The sequence below is a fragment of the Natator depressus genome, chromosome 2 (assembly GCF_965152275.1).
Source record: "Natator depressus isolate rNatDep1 chromosome 2, rNatDep2.hap1, whole genome shotgun sequence".
Classification (NCBI taxonomy): Eukaryota; Metazoa; Chordata; order Testudines; family Cheloniidae; genus Natator; species Natator depressus.
In genome coordinates, this window is record NC_134235.1 from 137,350,660 (window position 1) to 137,370,181 (window position 19,522).

The 19,522-nt window shown below is 40.1% G+C and overlaps 1 protein-coding gene across 1 annotated transcript in view; it reads right to left on the minus strand.

Moving 5' to 3' along the window:
• Positions 1 to 1,387: 1,387 nt before the first annotated feature.
• Positions 1,388 to 19,522, minus strand: part of MARCHF6 (membrane associated ring-CH-type finger 6) — a 123,106-nt gene continuing 104,971 nt past the window's right edge. Inside the window, exons 23-26 of the mRNA XM_074945044.1 lie at positions 13,579 to 13,668; positions 7,518 to 7,650; positions 5,565 to 5,700; positions 1,388 to 3,599 (exon numbers count right to left, since the gene is read on the minus strand). Coding sequence (XP_074801145.1) covers positions 3,509 to 3,599; positions 5,565 to 5,700; positions 7,518 to 7,650; positions 13,579 to 13,668 — 450 coding nt within the window. The 3' untranslated portion in view covers positions 1,388 to 3,508. The remainder of the gene's footprint in view (positions 3,600 to 5,564; positions 5,701 to 7,517; positions 7,651 to 13,578; positions 13,669 to 19,522) is intronic.

Below are 19,522 nucleotides of genomic sequence, written 5' to 3' on the forward strand. Positions count from 1 at the left end.
GTGGGCCGGACCGGTTTGTTTACCTGTCACGTCCGCAGGTTTGGCCGATGGCCGCTCCAGGCTAATGGGGGCTGCGGGAAGGGCGGCCAGCACGTCCCTTGGCCTGCGCCGCTTCCTGCAGCCCCCATTAGCCTGAGTGGCGAACCGCGGCCAGTGGGAGCCACGATTGGCCGAACCTGTGGACGCGGCAAGTAAACAAACCGGTCCGGCGCGCCGGGACTTTCCCTGAACAAGCAGTGGACCGGCTTTGAGAACCACTGCTCTAAAGGGCCTTGAAAGTGAAGATAAGCAGTTTGTTTGATATGAAGGGGGCCCAGCAGAGAGATGCAAAGTTTTAACTAACAGTTTACTCCCTTTAAGGGCACTGGTAATATTTTATTACAATACAGTTTCCCTTTAATTTGTACTTAATATGTTTAATTTAAAGTAATATAAACGTTTACTAGCTACATAGTTAAAATTCAAGTAAATAGTATAAACTGATTAAGACAATTCCTCAGCAGGAAACAATTAGCAAACTTAGTTTCAGAAAAATAAACCCCCTTTGATTAAAACCTTCACTCTGTGATTAGCCCTATTTGGCGTGCAAGGGTGTCTACAATTCCACCCTCGCAATCCCTTGGTGCACAGACCTGAAATATCTAATGCCACCAGTAGTGATGGCCACACAAAAAGGGAGTTGATTGATTAAGTGGGGCAATGGCTTCACCCCTTCCACACCAGTCCTCAGACTAAAGCACTTACTGACATGGGAAGTGCACACTGCACTTTTCCAAAGAGCATAGCAGTGTCCACTGCACTATGTGCTACTCCAGCATTCCTGGAGATATTTTGCTTCAGACACAGATGCCACTGGTGCAGAGTCTCTCAGCCCCCCTAACAATGGTGAAGAATTAACTGCCATAATAAAGCCTTTATTGTTGAATCTCTATCACACAGGACAATAATCCAGAGTATTATTTAACTAGAGTATTAAACCTTAAAACAAAAGCTGCCTTACATTTTCTTCTCAACTCTGTGTGTCTCAGGAAAGACAGTGAGGGTTGTGTGGGACAAATGTGTAAAATATACTCAGAATAAAATAATATCTTGAGATAAAAAGACTTTTGGAGGTTTATAGTGGCCAGATACAGCAACAAACTTCACTTCCCTTAAATATCTGTAAAATAATGCAACTTATTTTCATTAAGAAAAGCAAACATAACTCATGTAATCTTACGTCTATCTTTAGTGCAAAATATTTAATAAGTTTACCTAACTGACCCAAATGCAGATTTGGTTTGTATTATGATTTTTAAAAACAAACAGTAATAAGAAACAAAGCACAAAGGCTTTTTCTTAATAAACTTTAATATTTCTTGAACACCAGTTTATCTGGATAAAAAACACAAATTACAAGAGTGCACTATTGAAAATGCTACATGAAGAAGCACAGCAGTGCTGGCAATATGTGAGTGGTAAGACTGTTTGGAATTGTTTACCAAAGACTACGTCCCGGATCAAATCTTGGTGGAACTCAAAGCGTTACCAGTAAATTTCATCTTTTTGAAAAATATTTATCTTACAGAAAGTACACCACTATACATATTCAAATGTAAAACATTTGCATGTCAAAAATATTTGGGATGTGAATACTCAATTTAACTTTAAATTGACATGGACAGTGAAAATGTTTAGGCCATTTTTCCATTACTTCATTTTACTGGACATTTTCTAAGAATCACTCCAAAGTGCTCACATATTATAGTTCAAAATGACTAGAATAAAGTAATGTAAAGTACCAATTGTTGACCTCTTGGTAGCGATAGCCCAATCCTCCTACTGCTTAACACAGATGCATTTGATACATTGTCAAGGAATCTAGGCTCCTGATACCAAGATATTAATTCGGTTTAAAAAAATCCTGGACCAATACAGCTCTCAAACTTCACTGTCAAATCAGAGGCAGAGATGCAGCATCTTGTATGTCCAGCGTATTATATTTTACATACATATAATTAAATATGCAATGCTCAGGGAGAATGCTAAGTAGTAATTTAAGCATGTTCCTTTAGTTTTCTGATTACCACAATAAATCTCCATATATTTTTTTCCTCATACAGTCCGGAAATGGATAACTGCATCTAAGCACATGATTTAACTCTACTTAAAGCTTTGTATTATTGTTCTGTATTTTAGTTTAAAAGACATCTACGTAAAAAATCATTATCACCACTGAAAAAAATTCTATCTAAATATAAAAATATCAGAAGTTGTTGAATTTGATTTTGGTGGCTCTCGTTTGGCTGTATCCTTGCAAAGAAATTAGTTCATTTTTCTTTAACTCTGTTTAATACTACGTGGATTTCGTTTTCCACAGGTAACATTCTGTACATGTTCACTGAAAGTTTCTAGTGTTACTCCCTTACAAATGAAAAGGTAAAGGTTTATTTTATTTGTATGTGATCTAATATAACATTTATAGTATAATTTGCAGCTTTGGTTGTAAGAAAAAAAACAGTTTTTCAAGGTGTTCAGTGAAAGAGCATTTCACAGCATGTTTCTTACACTATGGTCCTGTGCAAACAGGTCAGCTAAGCTTCTTCTGAGTAAATAAAACTCATTAGGGAAATTTACTGTAATCATTTAAAATGCAGAGCTTTAGATATGTCAGGGAAATATTGGTTGAGAATTAGAACTGTAGTCTTCTTACATACCCCTCAATTGGCAGGTTTAAGTGCTCCTACCATTTAGCGCTATTGAATTTTGATTTGGTGCTTAGAATCATGAAATCCTGATTTTCAGTGCCAAAGAATTAATGTCACTGAGCCCCTACAAGTACTGTCTAAATAAGGAAATATTTTTCCTGACCTACCAGTAACTGTACAATATTACAAACCCAGACACATGAAAAAAAATAATCAGACAATAGAAAATGTACAACTGCTTTGGTGTTATACAAAACAATAAAAAAGACTGACAGTAAGCTATATAGTTCATTGTGTTCTTACCACAGCCACTTCACTGCTGACTGGAAGGGTGGTTATTTCCTTTTTATATTCCCAGTGTGGCCTTCCAGCCCAAGAAAATCGTATTACTGTAATAAGAACTGTCATGAACACCATAAAATATGCTCCAATTTTTATAAAAATGACTTGCCCCTTTGCACCATTTATTTGTGGCACATTGTTTGTCAACAGAACAGCAGTCCAAAATAAAGTGACAACTCGATTTAATAAATTAATATACTTTTTTAAAGATGTACAATGCACATTCTTTTTAATCCAAGGTTTTCAGTATCAGGATACTTCTATTTACACATTTACAGACCTCAGACAGCACGGATAACATCAGAATATGCAGGTAAAGACACAGAACCTTAACTGCTATCTGAATGCTACCAAGAGAAGCGACAAATAGAAACACTGCTGAGAAGATCATAGGGAAGTATGTCCAAAGACTGAAGAGACGTCTGTGAAAAAGGACATGTAAAGGCAAAGAAAAGGTTGAGGTGTTTGATGTGACCATTCTATGCTTGTGCAGACTGAGGTGGTGGTGGTGATGTGCTTTGTTTACCAGATTTTCGCTCGTAATTCACAAGTCGTTGTCCAACAAGGTACCTGGGATTTTAAAGACAAACAGTCATTATTCAACAAAATGGTAAAATGTCATGAATGCACTTTTCTCACCCCTCTACCATCCAGCGTATTGAAAGCACTACTACTAACGTAGTCTCCTCCTGTCATTCCAGCCAAGCTTGTTACTCCACACTTGAACCTCCTCACTGGCTTCCTTCCATCCTTTTACTTAAATTCAGGTGCTTAGTTTGCACCTTCTTGGCAGAGCAGGATTAATCATAGGCATTACTGGTCTGTGTCTAGGGACCCAAGTCCCAATTACCTCAGAATCTCGGTTTTCATTTTAAAGAAATGTTTCTACCCTTTGTAGTTGGGTTACATTTTCAAATTCTTCTTCACAACAGCTGCCTGAGGGCAGATCTACACTTAAAACGTTGCATCAGTAGGGATGCAGCTGCGCCACTGTACTGCTTCAGTGAGATGCTACACAGATGAGAGCGCTTCTGCCATCCGCATAGTTAATCCAGCTCCTTGAGAGGCAGTAGTTTATTGACCCTGGCACAATGTAATTTCTTTCTACCACTGCCATCCTGCCAAATCGCTCCTTACATTCTTCTTAATCCTGTCACATTACTGCTTTTTGCCTTTTGCACTCGGTTTCATGCCTTTTTTAATGTTAATCCCCAAGCTCAGAAGGCACTCCCCTTCTAGTAATTTTTCCTCAGAACCCACTTTCTTCAGGAACCAATCTGTCATTCTCTTCCTCAGTCTTTTCTCATGTTCCTTTTTCCAAACTGTCACCTTTTGTCATGTGCCCTTATTTTACTTCACATAAACAGCATAAGCCACGTTCCCTGCTGAAGTTCTGTGCTATATCAACGATTTAATTCAACAAGGTTAAGTTTAAAGAACTAATTTTGCACTATCTTGTATGCATATGCTTTATTTTGTAAATTACTTCAAAATCGGATTGCGTAAGTTCCCCTTTCCTACAAGGATGTCAAATAAGGTTACTTACAGAGAGGAAATGCGTTCTGCTCTTCAGTCAAGTACAGAACAGTAGCTAAATTTTTAACAAAGTGGAAGAGTATCAAACTGAAATCCTTGTAGGGCAAAACAGTCTGCTTCTTACAGTACAAATGCAGCAGGGGCTGTACTTTCCCACGCTGCGCTACCACTGTGCGTCACCACAGTGCTGCAAGTGCCACATCTAGTGGTCAGATGTTTGCTCACTCATTTCACTTATCCAGGCTTTGGCTTCTCTAGTGATGATGTCAATATGGGAGCCATTTAGGGTTAGTTTTGTAAAGCACATACATCTACTAGGGGAAAAAACCCACACACTCTAGGTGTCCTTAAACCTCCAACTGCCACAAGCTGGGACTGGACGACAAGAGATGGATCACTTGGAATTGCCTTGTTCTGATAACTCCCTCTGAAGCACCTGGCACTGGCCATAGCAAAAGACAGAATACTGGTCTTAACGGACAGCTGATCTGACCCAGTATGGCTGTTCTCATGAACCAAAATCATCAAGAGTGGTTACATTTTAGTGACTTTTCACTGCTACCAAATACCAGCAGAGGCCATATTTGAACTGGTAACTTGAAATCCATTGCAAGTTTCTTTAGCCATCCAGTCCCTTAGTAACAATATTTTATTGAGGTACTTTATTGTGAAGGAATCTTTCACTTTTATTCGGAACTTACATACATTGAGATTTTTCAGCTCTATGTTTAATTCCCCAGTATTTCTCCAACATGTTGCATTGAGAAAAATCAGTACACAGCAAATATCATTTGTGCAAATACATTAAAGCAAATATGCTTTCTAATTATATACAATTGGTGCCAAGGATGTGCATGAAGAATGTGCCCATTCCGTCAGGCGGCACAGTAATGAAATGGTGTACAGTGTTACATCATTTCTGAATTCAAAAGAGGTCTGATCTCACTTGTCACAATTTAAGAAAAATTTCCAGCTACAGGGCAGGTGATGTGTACGTACTTGTCATTTTTAATATGTTCATAAAGGCGCTTGAACTGGCGGACCTGGAAGGACAGGATCCCCATCAAAACCACCACCATGAGTAGGAAAGGATAAATTCGGCGCTGTACTAAATTTTGCATTTCAGCAGTAACACCTATAAAATATATATAGTTAGGTCCACATATATCCATTACATCTTGCAGTATCCAACAGCACTATTGAACAGAACATGCACTTTTCTCCCCCTCTCCCCTAGGGAAGTACCACAAGTAAGGCTAAATATTAGCATGAAATATGCATTTCTAAATACTGTGTATCAAATGAATCATAATTGAGGAAAATAAACTAATTTGCCTACCCTTGTAAACAAGCATACCGTCAGTTCTATTGCTAGTGAGTATCTAGTTTTACCTCCACTTCCTCATTTAACTGAAATCATGAGTTTGTGAACATAGCCTGTACACGCTCATTTATGTTACACATTTATTGGAAAGCAGGCAAACAACATGTCCAGAATTTTAAAAGATCCAACATAACAACTGGGCACAAGGGGCTGAAGTTGTAAGCATCGTGAAAACTCAAGTTGCAAAACCAAACAGTGTGCAGGAGTCCTGTTTGCTTACTAACATATATATAGTTTCAGATACGATGAGATGTTCACCTACATTCATGTAAGAGGTGAATGACCAACTGGTACAATTACTGGACTCCCTATATCCATAACTGCCTCACATATAAAAAGCTTAACAACAAACAATTGGTAACCAAAACAGATGTTCCATCAAAACTTTGAATTCCTTATGTTTCTGCTGAAATTTGCACAATTATCTATTTGTGCCTTAGTAAATTTAGTTACTGTTCTAGAAAGCTGGTGGAAATAGTCCACATCTATGGAACTCATATTTAAACAGAACTCAAATTCAGAAACATTTTAACAACTTTAATGTACTGATAACAATACAAAACAAAATACATTAGTTTCACCTACTCTAGTCTTCCCTTTGCACCCTCTCTGAGAATTAACTCTTTAACTCAGCTCAATAAGCTTTTAATATGATAGAACATATGTCCACCTACACTAACAGGAGTCTGGCCTCAGTGATATCTGACAACCAGGGTTTGAGCATTGGCCTGCTAAACCCAGGATTGTGAGTTCAATCCTTGAGGGGGCCATTTAGGGATTTGGGGCAGAAATTGGGGCTTGGACTAGATGACCTCCTGAGGTCCCTTCCAACCCTGAGATTCCATGATTGTACAACTATATATATATATAAACCCACTTAACCCCCTCCTCCCGCAGCTCTCCTTCCCTCAAATGACTGGAGAGATGTTAACTGGCCACTTCACCTTGAATGGCCCCCTGAAATGGAGTGTTAATTTCTTATGCTAAATGATCTATTCTACCTTGTATTTAACTGTGACATACTGAGTACATTTCCTAGACCTGAAGAGCTCTGTGTAAGCTTGAAAGCTTGTCTCTCTCCCCTACAGAAGTTGGTTCAATAAAAGATATCACCTCACCCACCTAGTCTCTCTAATATCTCATTTAAAACATTTATATTCAATGTATCAAAGACATTAAACAAAATGCATGGAGACATCACTATTTAAGCGTTTACATTTGCTAGTTAACATTGATGCTATACTGTATTTCCTTTATTACATCTAAGGCTACACTAGAGAGCGATGCAGGTGTGCTGCTGTAAGATCTCTTGTGTAGCCACTCTCTCCCATCGACATTATTAATCCACGCCCAATGAGCACTGGTAACTATGTCAGCGAGAGAAGTCTCCCACCAACGCAGTGCTGTGTACACTAGCACTTATGCCTACGTAATTTATGTCACTCGGCGGTGGAATATTCACACCCCTGAGCAACATAAATTTTGCTGACAGAGGTGGTAGTGTAGACATAGCCCCTCTCAGGCACAATGGCCAGATAATGAAACAAATACCTATAATTTATACTTACCTAACAAAGGAACAACACCAGAAGCTATGATATAAGGTATACAAAGGGAAAGTAATAGAACAGAGATTACAGGTGTTGCCAGTTTTCGAATGATAAAATGTAAATCGATATTACGAATTCCATTTGCATAAACCTAAGAAGAAAGACAAAACGATCAGGAAGAGTGAATCAGAAAATCGCTACAGGTTTTGGTAAATAAAAGTGTTTTACATAATTCAAGTGTTTCTTTGTTAGTACTTCAATATTTTCCTTAAACGTACCGAGTTAAATAACTTTGGTGACACCTTCACAAGTTATCACAGACTTAGCGCTTGTTTACACTTGAAATGCTACAGTGACATAGCTGTAATCCACCTCCCTGAGAGGCAGTAACTAGGTCAATGGAAGAATTTTTCCGTCAACCCAGTGATGTCTACACCAAGGGTTAGGTTGGCTTAACTACACTGCACAGGTGTCCGGATTTTTCACACCCCTGAGTGGTGTAGTTGGGTCAACCTAGCTTTTTAGTGTAGACCAGGGCTAAGAAAGGCTGTTTTTCAGTTGGAGAAATGGCTATGATTGTAGAAAAAATACCAGCAACGGCAAAACTTATTTTTGTAACTGCTGGTGATGTTACAGAAATACAAAAATGTTTCAGTAACTGGTTTTTAATAAACCAGGTGTTTAACAACTGTTAATTTAATTTTTAGTCCATGAATTTTGATCCATAATTATGAAAGTATTTAGCATACATACCTATGTAATTTTTCATTATACATTAAGTTTATCGTATTTACATTCTTTAAAATATGTCCAGGTTTCTAATTTTAATAATACACAATTTCTCTCTCTCTCACACACACTATCATTACTCCTCAATTCAGAGACATCTCTTTGTCCGCAGATATACATACTACTGTAACATACAACACATTCTGTTTCTCCCTTAGTGGTCCCTTTTCTAATAGGTTTTATTATACTCCAGTTACTCCATAAATGTCAGCAGTGTAAACTGCAAAAACAAGGAACTGTAGCATCCTTAATCTACCTCCCATTCATTCTATTCATTCTAATTTTCATCCTACTTAAATACCTAAAACAGTAGTCACTATTAGTTTTTTCCTCACCTTTAAATCTACAGTTATATCCTTGGTGTACAAGTGTAAAGTAATGTAGTGTAAACTTTTACCAAAATGCCATTCAGTAGGCATGTGTACATTCAAAACAAGTAACTTGCATGCAGTGGGTGTGAAAGGAAATACGGTCATAAGAATATTATGATAAAATCCAACCAACCCACCAAAAAATAAAGTTACCCCAAAATCTCCAAACTAAAACCAAAACACCATTGAACCAAGAGCCTGACTGAACGAGTGAGTGTTGGCAGCATGATCAGAAGCTCAAATATAGGCTCTTCTGAAAAGTCAAGGGAAGAAATCCCAAAGTGGTTCCAACAAGTCTGTTTCATACTTTCTGTTACCTTATTGAAAATTGTTTATCCAGTCTATATTAGCAGTTAAACGTCTTTCAAAATTAGCTGAAGTGGAACCAGGAGGAACTACTGTCAGCAACTAATTGTTGCCCTAGCATATGTAGGAAAGGACTAAGAAAGCAGTTTAGAAAAAGGAGGAGAGTTCCATCTTCCAGAGGTAAGTGATAGATCTTTGTTTTGAAAAAGTGCTCAGATACTAACATGATAAACACTATAGAAGTGTCTATATATTTTTCCTGGGGGCATTCTGCGCCATTATACAAGTGCAGAATTAATGTCCCCCTCACATGCCCCCACCCTGAATAATTGACTCTGATGGGGAGGTGAAGGGAAGCTGTGAGAGGGGTCACACTACAATTACACCTTTTGCCCACCAGGAGCTGCTGTGGCACCAGAAGAGAGGGCAGCTGGCTCATGGGGCACAGCAGCCAACCACAGAGAGGGAGAGGGCAGAGGCTGCTTTCCTCACAGCACCTTGCCCATGGGGCCAGGTGAGAAGGCCCAGGACAGACAGAGCGGGGCACACAGGGTTGCTGGGGGTGGGGGTGTTCCCATACAGACTAGGGTTCAGAAGGGCTAGTGTGGGAGGACAGAGTGTGGCAAGGGCATAGGAGCTAGTGGGGTGACAACACTGAACCAGGGGCTGAATGAGAGTGGGGGTGCAGGGACACAGGAGCAGTTATGCCTGGCTCGATGGGAAGTGGAGGTGCAGGGACACAACCAGACAGGGGCAGCTATGCCTGGCTGAGTGAGGTTCAGGGCCACAGGGGGTAGTGGAGGTGCAGGGACACACAGGGATGGGGCAGATGTGCTTGACTGAATGGGAGAGGCTAAGGGTCAGCCAGGGTCTGCCTGGGAGAGGCTCCCCAACTCTCTAACAATTCCTTCCCCCTTAAATTATCTGCTCCATACTTCTCCCACCCACACACAACAACCCTCCAAGTTCACTTCCAGGCTCCTTCCCAGCAATTACTTCCCTCTCCCTCAGCTCCTCCATTATCCCTGACTCTCCCAAGCCTTTGTACTGCTTCTGAGGGGTGCGGGAAATACGTTTCTGCATTGTAGTTTAAATGAATTACTCAAAGTTCTGTATTTATATGCCTAGCAAGGAATCTTTTTTGTTGTATTGTTACAGACATATTTGCTGACAGGTATATTGAAATAAATTGCCAAAATAATTCAAACTGGCATGACTATATTTTGTTATTTTGCCAAATAAAATACACAGAATCTTGCAGAATTTTAAAATATTGTGCACATTTTTAATTTTTTGATGCAGAATTTCCCCAGGAGTAATAAATAAATGTAGACACCTCATTCTTCCCAAGTGACACTTAGCTTTCTATGTAAGGCCAGTAAGATTTTATTTATCTTAATATTCTTTAGTTGCTCATGTCTATGTAACAAAAAGTTCTCAAGATCAATTTTTTGCGGGAGAAGTTTCCTCCTTAATCTTGGTTCATTTGGTATAGAATCCATCTGAAGCCAACTTTCACTTTTCTATTAATTTTCACTTTCATTGGTCATCTAGTCCTGTTTCCAGAGACTGAGTCAATTTCAGGCGTTTATATCCTTTCCTCTTATAGCAGGATAGTGTAGAAGAATGGATAAGAAATGAGGAAAAAAAAATGAAATAAACCCACATTTATTGCTTAAAACATGTAGTGATATTAATTATATCTATTTTATAGACTAGAAGCTCTCTCCTGTGGAGCTTAAAAATTCTGCTAGGATCCAAGTTGTAACATATCTAAAGCTAAGCCTCAGGAAACCTTTAACTTTCTTATTTACTGATCTCCTTTTTAGTTAAGAAAAGGTCATATTAAAAATTATTGACATACCTTTAAAATAGTAATATCAAGTTTTCATATTTGCAAACTCTTGAAAGTTAGGAAAAAAATTTCATTTTAACGGAGACTATCACAATGCACATCTGTATGCAATATTTTTCTATTTTCTATTCCAGTTTTAAATTGTACTGTAGCTTAATATATTAGACACATACAATAAAAATACAGGACATTTATGTCCTGAGTTATTAGTGGTATAACAACAATTATTTCATTTTCTGACTTGAGTGTTCAAAATTGACGTTTGTGGACATTTATGTTTTTTTTTTTTCTTTTTTCCAAAGAACTTACTTGAATATTCTGAGTAGAAAAAGTGCAATCATATTTAGGATTGGTCAGTTTACTACTGCATCTCCATACTAAGGTTGATTCTCCCATTCTAAGACCGCTTTTGACTCCAAACCTTGCCAATACTTGACTAATCCATAAGAAAGTTGGCACGCAGTATCATCTACCAGGGTAGGATTTTTCTAGAAAGCTTCAAGCAATGTAGGTAAGCATTTCTGAGATACTGGGGTTTCAAAACTCTTCAGGAAATTACTTTGTGAGGAAAAAAATTGAGAACCCAAAACCCCCACAAACGTAAGAAAGTCTAAATTTTAAAAATAAGTTACACTTAAAAGAGAAAACATTAAAAAGAATGGAAACATACAGTTAAGGTCACCCAATCCATTTTTACTTGGTGTCACCTTTTACAGAGCAATGAAAACCTCAAATAGTGTACCATGACCCTGCTAGTGACTCCAAAACAGAGAAGTGATGTAGCTGAACCTGAAATAAGAGTAAGGGAGACTTAAACAAAAGTACACCTGTCTCTAGAGTAAAATATTCTGACTGTCTGGCTAGGGCCCATATGGCATAAAGCGAAGCATATACCTCTCTTCACCAAATGAGACAATGTTTGGGACAATTACCCAAAACAATACACTGTTTCAAATGAAAGCATTGTCATACAGAGTTTTAGCAGAGACATATAGCTGTGATACTGGCACTAAAAAATTCTTAAAACACCATTTTGAGAAGTGACTATGTAAAAATGGCATTTTCTTGTACAACAGTTACTCTCTTTAAGCATATAGCTGCTTAACTTTACTAAAATAAATGTTTACTACTTTGTATTCCTTGTTAACACTGCAGAGCCAGCAGCTATGGAAGAAAGTAAGATTCTATTCCACCATTAATCAAACAGAATATTATTTTACCTTAGATTATCTTTTTGGGACATACAGAGTCTCTTTACTATGTGTTTCTACAGCATCCAGTTCAATGAGGTCCCAATCCTGATTATAACAGCAAGTCACTACTGCACTGAACTGCTGTAAAATTACTACTAATGATTTGTGAGCCAGAAGTAATACAGGCTGACCCTCAGTTTCCAGGGTTGGCATTTAGAAAGACCATCTATTTACTTATAAATTGAACAGATATGATCTAGGATTATTAAGATAAACACAGAACCTCACAGGTATTATTTTTAAACAGATTATCATAGAATAATTAGGGTTGGAAGAGACCTCAGGAGGTCATCTAGTCTAACCCCCTGCTCAAAGCAGGACCAATCCTAAGTAAATCATCCCAGCCAGGGTTTTGTCAAGCCAGGCCTTAAAAACCTCTAAGGATGGAGATTCCACCACCTCCCTAGCTAACCCATTCCAGTGCTTCACCACCCTCCTAGTGAAAAAGTTTTTCCTAATATCCAACCTAGACCTCTCCAACTGCAACTTGAGACCATTGCTCCTTGTTGTGTCATCTGCCACCACTGAGAACTGCCTAGCTCCATCCTCTTTGGAACCCCACTTCAGGTAGTTGAAGGCTGCTATCAAATTTCCCCTCACTCTTCTTCTGCAGATTAAATAAGCCCAGTTCCCTCAGCCTCTCCTCATAAATCATGTGCCCCAGCCCCCTAATCATTTTAGTTGTCCTCCGCTGGACTCTCCAATTTGTCCACATCCTTTCTGAAGTGGGGGGCCCAAAACTGTACGCAATACTCCATATGTGGCCTATAACTACACTTTAAAGACTGGACCTCAAATTAGGTAGTTTATACCCATGGGCACAGCACAGCAGGCAATTTGCATGTACATACAAAGCCACGTACTCCAGAGTTCAACTTCACAGACCAACTACACAAATAAAAGAGATTTAGTAGATTACAGACTTAAAGTCATAAACAAGAACCTTTAGCAAGAAGTCTCCATGTACAGTGTTTGCACAGCTGGCAGACAATCAGTTAAGATTGAATGAATGACTTTAATTGTGTATTTCCATGCATTATAATTTCCAAATTTAACCTTAACTTTAAATTTCCTAGCTAATATTAAAAAAAAAAAAAAATCAAAAAACTTTTTAGAGACTACTCTACTCTCGAAGATTTTTTTTCCACATAGCTAATTTTTATTTACATCCTGGAATCCCAGTTAACAAAATTTTGTGCCCAGTAATATCTAAATCAGAAGGCAGATACTCAAGGACCAGGTGTTAAAAAAAAGTTATGATTAATGAGAAAAACGAGCACCAAGAAATAAGACTGTTAAGAAATATTTGGAGGCAAAACATTGCAGGACATAACCAGGTATTATGGTATAATGTTAACTCAAATGTAGTGGGGAGTGGACATACATGGCTTTTGAAATAGGAGTTACCAATTTTAGGTTCAGGTCCTTCCTTGTTTTTGTTCTTTTTTATCCTTAACTTATATTTTAATGCACTCCAATAAAGAAAAAAAATGTTACTTTCTTACCTGTTCGATAACTGTTTTCAACCACCACTGTGGGCCCATCAGAGTTATGGCAGCAATTATTTTGGCATGCAGAACTCCAAGAGCCCAGTCCTAATTTTATAAAAGGGAACATAATAGTAAAAGTAAACTGTCAGTATTTTCTAAATGTGTCTTGACCAGCCAAAGATTTATCAGAGCAAATCTCTAATATCAAAATTACTTAAAACCATCAGAAAATTGCTTTTTTACTTTCAAAGTGGAGTAGTTTGAAGATGGCATCTGTTGCAAACTCATAAGAAAAAAAGGACACTGCAAGGCTTCAGTGCTTGTAAAAAGCGTTGAGATTTATGTACGAAAGACATATATAGACGTCCTAGCTGTTATTAAACCAATGACAAAAAAATAATATAAACATTACACTCTTTCAGTACACTCCTGACCTGGAGAGATAAGGTTGCTAAGATTTTTATTTCTAATTTAGTTTTATTTTGGTTTGCAAGACATCTACAGTAGAACCTCAGAGTTATGAACTGACTGGTCAACCACATACCTCATTTGGAACCAGAAATATGCAATCAGGCACCAAGAGAGAGACACACACAAAAAAGAAAACAGTACAGTACTGTGTTAAACAAACTTACAAAATAAAGGGAAAGTTTAAAAAAAGATTTGACAAGGTAAGGAAACTGTTTCTGTGCTTGTTTCATTTAAATTAAGATAGTTTAAAGCAGCATTTTTCTTCTGCATAGTAAAGTTTCAAAGCTGTACTAAGTCAATGCTCAGGTGTAAACTTCGGAAAGAATCAAAATGTTTAGTTCAGAGTTAAAAAATGTCAGTTATGAACCTCCATTCCTGAGGTATTCATAACTCAGGTTCTACTGTATTTCTTGCAGAATGGAAGGTACTGAAATATGCAAGTACTGAAGCAATTCAGAGACTGTAAATATCCTGCCTGTTCACAAGGACAGACGTGATGCATGCCCAAATGAGTGAGAGAAATCAATACCCTTTATATGTAGATGACAAGCTACCTAGCTGAAAAGTTGGTGTTTTATCTATGCTGCAGCTCTCAACTAGGGGGGTTCACAGGAAACAAACTACAGATTTTTAGGGGGGTTTTAAGTGTAGATTAGATTTTAGGCCGATCGATCATGGAATGCCTTTCCTTAAAGGTGGCCCGCCAACAAAAAAACAATGGGGTTGGTTGTTTGTTTATACACATAATAAAAGCAAAAAAGGTTCTTTCAAAATCTTTACACATTAGAAATTCAATTCTTGTATACCTTATTTTATTTGAAATGCACCATGGACAACTACAGAACTGTTAGGATTGACTCATTACAGATTAGGAAGACTGAAACAGCCCCAGACAAGTGTCTCCTCTTGGCCCCTCAGCAAACTGCTATGGGGGATCCAACCACTGACTTTGTAGGTGTTTGTTCAGACTCCAGAGGATTAAGAGTCCAGGCACTGCTACTGTCTTGAGGTCCACAGGTATACTTTCGGGGTACAGCTCCTCTGTCTAGTACATCATCCTGAGAGCTTAGACCACAAGGCCCCCTGCCTTGCCCCTAGAACAAGTACTGACCCCTCAGGCTTCCCCCATAGCTTAAATACCCCCTCCTCCAGAGCTCCGCACAGTGTCTTATAGTTTATCTCTTCAAGGGAGCATGTGGTAGGTGTAAACAGAGGCCAGAATTCTTCAGTCGACCTAGCTACTGCCTCTCAGAGAGGTGGATTACCTACTCCGATGGAAGAGATTCTCCTGTCATCTTAGGTAATGTTTACACTGAATCAGCTGTGCCACCATAGTGTTATGTGTACTTATGTTTACATGTTATGTGTTACATAACATGTAAAGTTATGAATTCACCCTCTATGATGTTGGTAGCACAGTTGGTTGCCTGACTAGGCAAGAGTGGTTAAACAGGTTTATCTTATACAAAGGAATGTGTGTTTACCAAAATTTACATAAAAGTAGTAAACAGGGTTCTTGAGACAGCAAGAGACAGACAAGGCAAATCTGTATTTCAGCATACTCAGGGGAGAAGAAAGAGCATGGGGCCACTTCCGCATGGCCTTCTTTACTGTTTGAATAAACTTTGCTTTGAGGAGTAATCCTCAGAAGAATCCACTTCAAGGGGGGACTGGACTATAAAAGTGAGGGGCAAAAACATCCCCCCCTCCTTCTCTCACATACCTATGAATACAAAGGAACAGCTCTTTGGAGTTTGGGGACAGATCCTGACTTTAGCACTGTTGTTGGGAACGTGTGGTAAGGATTATACCTTGAATCAAGACTAGTTTGTCAAGTTTTAGCTATTAGGAAGCGTTAGATCTTTAGTTCTCTTGTAACCATTTCTGACTTTGTAATACCTTGTATTTGTACTCACCTAATCTCTTTTTGTCGTTATATAAATTAGTATTATTCTTTAAAACTAATCCAGTGTTATGATTGAACTGAACTGTTTGAATAAACTCCAATTAAAGTAGCAAACTGTTGCATACTGACCCCTTACTACGGCAAGGAACATATAAATATCTGAATTACCCAGGAGAGGGCTGGACAGTGCAGAACACACATTTCTGAGAAAATTCAGGACAGGGAGTATGTTGGGGGTCACCCTGTAAGTCAACAACCAAGGCTGCTGGGAGCCAGAGTGTTGCTGACAGGCTGCTGGGATCAGAGTTACAGTAATTCCACACTTAACGTCCTCTTGCTTAACGTTGTTTCGATCTTACGTCCCTGCTCAATTACAGAACATGCTCCATTTAAAGTTGTGCAATGCTTCGCTATAATGTCGGTTGGCTGCCTGCTTTGTCCACAACTGGCACCCCCCCATCAGCTCCCCTACGCCCCCCAGCGCCTCCCGCCCGCCGGCAGACCCTGCGGATCAGCGCCTTCCCTCTCTTCCCCCAGCCTCCTGCCTGCGGCAATCAGCTGGCTTGCGGCATTCAGGAGGGAGGAAGGAAGAGCGAGGACTCGGCACGCAGGCTCCCCTTCCCTCCCCTGCCTCTTGAATGCCGCAAACCAGCTGACTGCTGCAGGCAGGAGGAAGAGGAGGGAGGGAGGCTGCGCGCCGAGTCCTCGCTCCTCCTCCGTAAACACCGCAAGCCAGCTGACTGCCACGGGCAAAGGGGGGGGGGGGGAGTGAGGACGCAGTGCGCCTCCCCCTTCCCTCCCCTGACTCCTGCCCGCAGGAGGAGCGAGGACGCAGCATGTGGACTAAAGGGAGAGGAGGGGGGGAAAAAGAGGCGGGTTAAGGGTGGGGGCTTGGGGGAAGGGGTGGAGCGGGCGGGCCAAGGGTTGAGCCCCCCGCCTCTGGTGCTTGCAGAGTAGGGGAAGCTGCCGCCGCTGCTGCGCAATGCGCTTCCCCTAGCTTACAGCACCTTCAGCCTCCTTGGCTGCCTCATTGTCTCCAGTACCAGTGGGCTGTGCCTGTGTGGGGTAAGGCAGGGGCACCCCCCAACTATAGTGCTGTACTGTATAGTATGGCAAAATTTTTTTCCCTGGAACCTAACCCCTCCTATTTACAGTCATTCTTATGGGGACACTGGATTCGCTTAACATCGTTTCACTTAAAGTCGCATTTTTCAGGAACATAACTACAACGTTAAGTGAGGAGTTACTGTACTGGACCAGGCCTGTGGCTATACATACTCAGGGTGTGACTGCATGCTGGCAGGCTGCTTGAGAGCGACCCAAGTTGGGAGCTATAGCAACAAAACATTCTGAGGCATCAAAGTTTGCAGAGCGAGCGGTGACACGACCCCTCAGTGGTCTGGACTGCACCCCAGAATGTGACAGTGGTGTAGTCGAAACAGGATTTATACGAAGACTGGTATTTTAATGGAGATTTACACTTTAAGCACTGGTGTAAGTTTTAAGTGAGTCTCAGTGTGGCGGCTGGGAACAATAAAGAGAGGTTACCGTTTTTTATTTTCTGTTTATTTTGGGTAAGAGAAACAGAACAATAGTAAAGAATAAACATGAGCACCAGAGAAGCAACTATAAAGCTAGAGCTGGCTAGGTCAGAGAAAGAACAAAAAGACAGAGCGTGAACACTGAAAGTGGTACACAGACATGAAAGCCAAGGAGAGGAAGAAACGCAGCAGTAGGAAGATGCACAGTGACGAGCCATGTAACTGAAACACAAAGAAGCCCTAGAAAAGGAGGAGAGAGAGAATAATCTGGACATGATGGCAAGACATAGATAGATCCCACAGTCCCCAGGCATTCCCTTCATCCAAGAAGCATTCTGCTGAGATAAGCTGCACACAGCATACAAGGAAACAGACTGTATTGATGAATATCTTTGCACTTTTGAATAGCTATGTGAGGTTCGTAAGACAAGGAAGTCCCCACACTGATTGCAAAACTCTCCGGTAAAGCTTTAAATATATTTAATGAAATGCCGATTGGAGAGGCTTTGAAATATCCTGAATTTTAAAAAACTGTTTTGCACAGGTTTCAAATTACTCTAGAAGTGTATAGGCTACAACTTAGGAAACTCAGGAAACGTGCTGGCATGAGTGAAGTGAGTATGCCTATAAAATGTGTGATCTAATGAGAAAACAGGTAAAGGGAAAGTGAGCTGAGAACTGTGACTAACTGTTTGATCTCTCTGCTCAAGACCATTTCCTAAGCAACTCTTCTGAGAAGGTCAGACATGCAATATGGAATATCTCTTTACATTCTGTACAGGAAATTGCCATCCTGGCTGATTCCTTTGTGCAAGGTCAGATGTCTAATGAGTGCAAGACACAGAAGGAGGGTCACAAACCTAGGGTAAAGGGACCCCACCCCAGATAGGAAATAGTGAGGTTCGGGGCCCAGGCATTCACCTCCCCAGAATCATTCCCCTCCTAGAAATCCCCATCACAGACCTCCGGGACAGGAAAATGGTCCAAGAAGGCGCTTCCAGTGTAACTCCACTGAGCATCTGAGAAATCAATGCCCTAAATTAAAAGAAACTAAGACCAAATCCTGTCTAGCCCAGATTAATGCAGCTGTCCTTAACACAGGACCCCAAGAGGTACCTGCAGCTCCTCTGATGAATTTTGAGAGATCTGACCCTGTAGATGTAGACCTGGAATTTATTAAAGTTGCCAAAGTGAATGGCAAAGAATGCATAGGGTGGAGACATACTGGTGCCCAGATCTCTCTGGTCAGGGAAAGCATGGTCCAAAGGACTGACCTGTTGCCTGGCCAGGATGTAGAGCTTCTGGCACTAGTGAAACACAAAATTCTTCTGCCTCTGGCTTGAGTTCATTTGGAATGGGAAGGTTTAAAGAGTGACTTAGTAGTGGGGGTGCAAAATAGTATCTGCATGGAAATGCTTGTGAGGAATGATATTTTGCATATGATTAAGGCTGTGAACATTGTAACCCATAGTAAAAGGGATTATTGTGCTGGGATTCCAGGAGGAAATTATAAAGACTCAAACTGCTAAGGGGAGAGGGGAAGGTCCCTCCAGCTCCACTGCAGCAGAAGAAATCAGCACGTTTCCAGGTGCAGGAGGGGCCAAGGCCAGCTCCTGTATGGCAGAGGAAAGACACATGCCCTCAAGGGGAGGAATTAACCCCTGTTACTGAAGAAGCTGTCACAGTTGTCAGCTGTCAACGTTTTGCAGATGGACAAATGGCAGACTGCACTCTAGAATGAATAAGGGAATATGTCTTAGAGGGAGCCCCAGTAAGGGGAAATGGGGAGAGGTTTTTTGAAGAGGCAGAGGGACAGCCAGTAACTGAACACATACAAAAGTTCAGAAAAGAGTTAAAAGACACAGATATGGTTCAGACTAAACTCAGGGACAGTCAGTCCAAACAAAAGGCTTGGTATGACCAACATACTTCTAAATGATCTTTTGAAATAGAGGACATGGTGTTAGTATTAAGCCCTGAGAAAAAATGCAAAATTCTTGGGAAGGACCTTTTGAGGTGACAGAAGAGGTGAAGGAAGATA